The sequence below is a fragment of the Harpia harpyja genome, chromosome 8 (assembly GCF_026419915.1).
Source record: "Harpia harpyja isolate bHarHar1 chromosome 8, bHarHar1 primary haplotype, whole genome shotgun sequence".
NCBI classification, from domain to species: Eukaryota; Metazoa; Chordata; class Aves; order Accipitriformes; family Accipitridae; genus Harpia; species Harpia harpyja.
The window spans coordinates 52,394,779-52,402,186 of NC_068947.1; the positions used below are offsets into that span (position 1 = coordinate 52,394,779).

Below are 7,408 nucleotides of genomic sequence, written 5' to 3' on the forward strand. Positions count from 1 at the left end.
ACATAAAGGGGAATAATCACTTCCCTTCACCTGCTGGCCATGTTCTTGCTATTGCAGCCCAGTATGTGGTTGGTCTTTGTTGCCTCCTCCTGGCTGATGTTCATCTCACTGTCCACTTGAAGCCCAGGTTCTTTTCTGCAGAGCTGCTCCCAACACAATTAGTCCCCAGACTGTACTGATGCGTGGGCTAGTTTTGTCCCAGAATGACTATGCCATATAGGTAAAATATTATAGAAGAATATTTTGAAAGGTAGACTTCCTCTAAACCATGTCCTGGGAAAAATCTTAAGGTACCGTATTTACGTGTTTCTGCCAAGCTGGGTTAACAGAAAACAGTTCCATTTTAGCAGTCAAAAATCTTGACTCTGCCTCTCTTTTCTACTTACATAAGCCTACAGATCTCTAATTATTTCAGTGTAAGTGGCCAGGAATGAATGCAACAATGGTAAAAAAGTAAATTGGGCCCAAATAATCTCAGTCCTATCCACTGCAGAACAGTGATTTCATCTGAGTCAGTAAGAAATAATGGATTAGCTGAACTGGTGAAAACTCCACACACAGTTCTACAGATGGGCTTAAAGGTTTTACATCTGTTTTGCTTTGTCTTTAAGTGTGAGTTTGGTTTAAACTTATTTAAAGACCCAGAGATTTATTTTTATTTAAGAAGAGCAGCAATGCATTCTGTTAATTAAATCGTTGCCATTTCAGGTACAAACCAGCCCAATGAATAATCAGCTCCTTTCAGCTGCTTCAGTGAAAGGAGCAAGAGCCCTCTAGGAGGGTGTTACAACACTGCCTTCCTCTGAAGGTGCAATTACACCCTGTTGCTGGATTTACAGAAAAAACTGCAACCCCCTTTTCTTGGGAGGAACGGAACTGCCTGTCATTCATGCAGGGACAGCAGAGGTGGCGGGGGAGAGGAAAGACCTCTGTGTCATATTGTATATAAGGAACTGAGTCCTGCAGAAGAGAAGAGAGGATGATTATGAACTGCTGGAAGAGAACGTTGGCTCTAGGGACACTCACAGCCAGACGGGACTCCAGACTGGGCAAGACACAGAATCTCAGCCCAGACTGAACCACGCACATCGTCAAGGGGAAGAAGTCTCTATTTCTTTATCTTCTAACCCAGAGATGGTATGTTGTCACTGTAGTGATCAGCTCCAAATGAAAGGAAGGGAAACCTCTGTTTCTTCCCCACTCTTTAGCTTTGTTTAGTAGAATCCTCTTAAAAGTCTCAGTACTTGGAGTGAGGGGAGCCCCAGCTGGTCCCGAGTGATTGAGTCTGCAGTGTTGGGAGCATGTATCAACCCATTACTCCCGCTTTCTGTGAAGACCTACTACTTGCATACAGTGTCAAGAAAGCTTTATAGCCAGACTGTTTAGAGTAGCTGTTGGGGAGGTCCTGCAGCAGCAAAAGGTGGATGTAGGAGTTAGCCGTGGCTTTATAAACACTGGGAACTGTGTCTAGCAGTGGTCCTTGTTGAGTTACCTGCTTCTGCAGGATCACTGCTCCCTCCACATTTTCTGAAGAGCTCCTTCTTGGTCTTCACCGACTGTCCATTTTTTTGTCTTGGAGCTTATGGTAAAGTTTCTTCCTAACTGAGTCATTTTGCTGAGCTACGCTCTGAAGCACAGAGATTTAATTCCTAGTTTTGCACCTGAGGTAATATAATTGTGGATGTTTTCATTATTCACCTGAGTCCCCAGATATTTTGAATCCTGCTGAGATACTGGATCACAAAGAAACCTTGGGGCAGCAAGTTCCAGCGATTGCAGTGGCAAAAATAAAGGCAAAGGCATGTAGGCTTATCAGATTCACCTCCTCAACTTTATTGATTATTTGTTTCTGGAACTTTTTTGATTATTTCTTTCTGGAACTTTTTTGAGATGTTTTCTTTCCAGGAAAATCCCTGTCTCCACTAATAATTTTTTCCACCAACTTCCCATTCCTTCTATTTGCTCTGGATGGCCTTGGAATATTTCATGTAATTTTCCGGTTTCTTTCATACTTAAATATTGCTGGGTTTTTTATGTGAGCAGAAGTCTTCAAGGAATCTCTGCTTTTATTCCTGGTTTACAGTAAAGTGTAGAAAGAGTTGGAATTACTCCTTGTAGTAAAAATTGCATTACATGATGAACACATGAAAAATGAGCACTGTTCACCTGTGACCAGTATATTTAATTTATTATTATATGGCGCTCTACATCCTTATCTTTTCTAGATCTTTACAACTTAAACAGCTTTGCATCACTCCACATTCCTAGGAACTTTCCGTTCTTCTTGTGACAAGCAAGATCTCATTCTTTCTAAGTCCAAAATACTAGCTTTGTGTTTTCTTTAAAAAATTGTTGTACACAGTACATTGCCATGGACATCTTTGGTTTTGAGTTTGGAAGTTTGTTTACTTTAACTCTGATGCCATAGGGCTGAGCCAGGCATAAAGATGTAAGCAGCCAAAATGTCAGCTCTCATTTTGGAATCCTCATGTCTAGTAACTGAGCCCTTCCATTTGAAACCCTGTTTCCATATGAACAATTCCCATTAATCAGAGTCAGATTGTTAAGCAGAAGCTCCGGCTCACTCTCTGGTTGTCGTTGTACATCTCTGGCACAGATGTAGAGAACTGCAGTATTGGTGTGAACAGAGAACAAGCAGGTCTGCCTGGGAGTGGAAGCAGCAGAAGGAGCAGTAGCAGCATGCCTGCAAGACCTAGGTGTTGATGGTCATCAGGATCCCAACACATCCATCTGCAGCTTCTTAGGACACTCAGATCAGGAGGGAGAGTCCAATGCTGACTCTCAAAAGCAAGACAGAATGGAGAGACTAATCAGTGTCAACTCTTAAAGGGTATCTAATGCATGTTCAAAACCTGCACATGGTCACCAGCCTAAGAACAAATCAGAATAAGTGATGAAGAACCAACAGCTGACATTCCTTTTCATCAATGTCATGGCAAAGAATCCTAGGCAGATCGTTTGGGCACAAGAACCTCGGTGGTTGTGAGAATATGGGTCTGAGAGTGTTGAATGTGACTGAGTGAAATCAGTTTTGCTTTTAAATGAAATCACCTTCCTCCCCTCACACTGAGCTTTTACTACACTCGTTCTACGGTACCGCACCATTATTTCCTAGATGCAATTGATTGCCAGGCATCAGGGCAAATTCAACGGTCTCCCTTCTGTTTCTCTCCCTGTAGATGCCATGTGAAGGCTGCACGGAGAGGGACAATAGGAGCGCTGATGCAACCGCGGAGTTCCTCCTGCTCGGCTTCTCCGAGCTGCTCTGTCTGCGGGTCCTGCTCTTCCTTATCTTTCTCATTGTCCATTTGGTCACGCTGGCAGGGAACGTGATGATCTTCGTGGCAGTGGTTATGGAGCCTTCCCGTCCTCCCATGCTCTTCTTCCTCTGCCAGCTCTCTGTCACTGAGCTCTGCTATATCTTAGTCATTGTCCCTAAGGCACTCCCCAGCCTGATAGCGGTGGAGGGCAGCACCATTTCTTTCACAGGCTGTGCTGCACAGATGCACCTTTTTGTGGCACTCGGTGGGGCCGAATGCTTCCTCCTGGTAGCCATGTCGTACGACCGTTACGTTGCCGTCTGCCAGCCGCTTCACTACGCGGCTGTGATGACCGAGGGGCTCTGCCTCAGGCTGGCTGCGGCGTGCTGCCTGGGAGGCTTCGCTGTTTCCCTGGGGTTGACGGTGGCTGTTTTCCGCTTACCTTTCTGTCAGTCGCGTCGCATCAATCACTTCTTTTGCGATGTCCCCGCCGTGCTGCACCTGGCCTGTACGCGGAATTACACCCCTGAGCTGCCCTTACTGGCTGCCTGTGTGCTGCTCCTGCTGCTGCCCTTCCTCCTAATCCTGACCTCCTACGTTTGCATTGCTGCTGCTTTGTTACCCGTCACCTCCTCCGTGGGAAGGGGCAAGGCCCTTTCCACCTGCATTTCACACTTGGCCATCACCTTGCTACACTACGGATGTGCCACCTTCATGTACGTTCGTCCTAAGTCCAGTTACTCACCAGCTCGAGACAAGATGGTGTCTCTGGTCTACACCAACATCACTCCATTACTCTATCCCCTCATTTATAGCCTGAGGAACAAGGAAATCAGAGGGGTCCTCAGGAAAATGTTGAGGAGGAGGAGGACAACAGCTCAGGTGAACTGGGGTACTATCAGAGCTGTGATGTGTGTGTGTGGTAAATTTTAGTAGAACAAACATGTGCTTGTGAGAAAACAGCCCCATAACCATGTTTGGACCAGATTCTCTGTAGACTTCGCTACGGCAAATATCCAGGCAGAAATCAACATGCATCAATAGATTTATAAGACATCACTGCTAAAAAAACCACCACCGCCACCAACAAAAGGTCTCTAACATAACGCTTTACCTAAAGCGAAATGCTTTAGTGACTTGTGAGGAAGAAGAACTCTGATCAATTTGCAGTCTTGCTTCTGTGATCACATACATACTCGAGCTTACATTCACGGTCATCTCAGCACAATTGAAAGATCAACACAAAATTATTTAAAGCTGCTGTATTGGTTTTATTATTTTTCTATCAAGATGAAAGTAGAAACTGGAAACTGGGAAGTCAATAAAAAATTTCAGACTGGTAAGTTTATCAGCACAAAAAATCTAAAGGGGGTCATTGGAAGGTTAGAAGAAGAAAGCCCATGCCTAGAAAGAAATCAAAATTAAGCTGTGGTCTTCTCCAGATTTAGCAGAAGGCTGCACTCCAGCATCCCATCGCAAGTGGAAAGATCATTAGCGTAAACTCATCTTACTTTGAATTATTCTAGATAATGAAAATGAAAGTGCCATTGATTTGACAAGAGTATGACTTTCCTACGCCTGTTTTGCAGGAAGCAATCTTTCCTTTTATAGTGAGATCCTTTAGGTTTGGATTGTTCCTATGGCAACATAACGGCTAAGATACTGGTCTTATCGCATGACTTTTATCTGGAGAGCCTGTATCATATACATAAGGATGCCTGAGGAGTATTGAAATCTGTCGTCATAAGATTAATAATACCACTGCTACAGTTATTATAATTTCTTTAGCAAAACCAGTGAGTTACAGCACATGCTGGACTGCAGCAGACATAAGAATCTGAAAGGTGCAAAGCAGCGTTATTTTGTGTGTTTCCTACGTGTAGGTGGAAGAGGATGATTCATAAAAATTAGGAAAGATCAGTTTTGGACAGAAAGAGGGGGGAAAAGAAGCAGCTTCATTATTTTATTTAATATTTCCCTCCCCCAATGGCTCTTTAAAGCCCCAAACAGACCCTGTTATTCAGACACCCCCCCCTTACATATCAAATTGTTGAGAAAAAATTAAAAGACTTGTTTCTGTTTCTCTCTCTAATCCAAAGGAATTTCAGTACCTCAGCTGCCCTCAGCTCTCTTCCTTGGCAGATTGAGAGAGCAGAGTGATATTTGCTTTCTCTGGGCTACAATCATTAAAAATTACAGTAAGTGGATTTGACTAATGTAAAAAATTGTCACTGTAACTAAGGAAGTTAACTTGGAGCCATCTGACAAAAGAGAAATATGGAATTTAAAACTCACATTAGCAGCTGTCTTCAAGTTGACAGTCTAGCCAGCTTAAAACATTAACACAGAATATTGGCGCTCACGTCAATGAATACCTAATTACTGCTGTGAGCAAAGGTTGAGCTGCATTATTTAAAATGATCAAAGTTGTAGTGAACATTTTAATCACCTGCCAGGTCTTCCAAAAATGGGAAGGGGAGGGTCTCAATAAAAGCACATTACTTACTAATAGAGAAGTACTTTAGAAGTACATTAGAGAAGTACTTTGAATCAAATACTATTAAATAACTGTAATGAGCACAGGACAAAACTGAAGCATCAATTCCGAATCCTGTCAAGTCAAATTAGGCTTTGAAGTTAATCCTGCTGCAAGCAGGGGGCTGGACTAGCGACCTCCAGAAGTTCCTTCCGAGATGAGTAGGGTTCTACAGCAGAGTTTTCTAACCTGCCTTCTAGGAGATATTGATATGCTCAAATACCTGGCAATAAAACTAAGGGACAGAAAGACACTGAAGTTTATAATACTGGTCAAAACCTTGGCAGATGCCCTCACATGTTTCTGGCAGCAGTGGGCATGGGATAGCAGAGATACAACTATCATCTGCTGCTACCTGTGAGAAGATAGCAGGGCTGTGTCCTGAACCAGAGATGTTCCTCGTGAACAACTGCTGATCAGAGGCACCTCGGCAAACCTCTCCTCGCTGTAAGGATATGGATGATGCCTTTGGCAGGGATGACATGACTGAAACAGCAGCCAGGCTAGACTCCCAGCTCTTTAGTTCTGAGATACATGTGGGAAGCACAAGCAGCAGTGGAGGCTTTCTGCGAAGACACTGTCTCCACCCAAAGTCCTTGCAGATGAATGGAGTGAGGAGATATCCCAGAGCCCAAGACTATCCCCACCTATCCTCCATCCTATCCCCACCAGTATTCCCACACCCATTCACAGCACCCTCGGCCCCTCTCCTATGCCCAGCTGTGTTGAGTACAGGGCTTTGCTGTATAGATCTGTAGAGAGGACTCAGGGAGGAGAGTGGGAAGAGGGACGCTTATGAGGTAAGAGCAGCAGCAATGTGTAAGAGACATCAGAACCACTTTCTTTTTAAATGTTATCTGTCAATTGCCAGGAGCTGCCTGAGGTCCCTTTTCCACCCCTACCCACCTTTACAAGTGGCTCTTTCAGTCCTGTTGACCCAGTACGCTGAGAGCTGGAGAGCGCTCAAGTGAATTAAGACAGCAACATCCCTGATGTAGGGCATGAGCACAGAAAAAAAGAAAAGGGAATTCCTAAGTTCTTTTCAGAACTTCACAGGGAACAGCAGGATCCAGTCAGGCAGTGCAGAGTTAGACAAGTGCATATCCCACCTCCAACCAAAGATGGATAGGGTGAGGATCTTTCAATGGGCATAATAACAGTTTGGGTTGCGTAGGGTCTCAAGACCCCCCCCCAGTGTATGTGTACAGTTGGGCACCTGCATTCCACAAATGGTCCTGTCCTTTCTTGGAAGAAGAGTGCCTACATCACCAAATTTGCAGAGGCCTGAGATCTGCCAAACACAGGTGTCATGAAGTTTTCCAATGAAACCAGCTAAGACATCTCTAAGAGTGCCTTCATGATTTACACAGCCATAAAAACCAGAGTATTCATCCTTGCAATTAATTTGGTAAAGGCTGCCCCGAGCAAGGCACTGGATGAGAACACAGATCATATCAGTGGTTGAGCACCAGAGCTCAACCTGTAAGACCTCAACCTGTAAGGCCTGTAAGATCACATCAGTGCTGTCCATGTGCTCAGAAATTAAGAGAGCTTGGAGGATGATGGCAGAGACATTTAATAACCTTCAGGG

At 44.2% G+C, this 7,408-nt stretch overlaps 1 protein-coding gene across 1 annotated transcript; it reads left to right on the plus strand.

Moving 5' to 3' along the window:
* Positions 1-3,200: 3,200 nt before the first annotated feature.
* Positions 3,201-4,214, plus strand: LOC128145294 (olfactory receptor 10AC1-like). Its single transcript, XM_052795158.1, has one exon. It carries the CDS (start codon positions 3,201-3,203, stop codon positions 4,212-4,214), a length of 1,014 nt encoding a protein of 337 aa, XP_052651118.1.
* Positions 4,215-7,408: the final 3,194 nt, after the last annotated feature.

What these genes read in the sequence shown, in the direction of transcription:
- LOC128145294 (XM_052795158.1), top strand. Translation starts at nt 3,201, where the DNA reads ATGCCATGTGAAGGCTGCACGGAGAGGGACAATAGGAGCGCTGATGCA.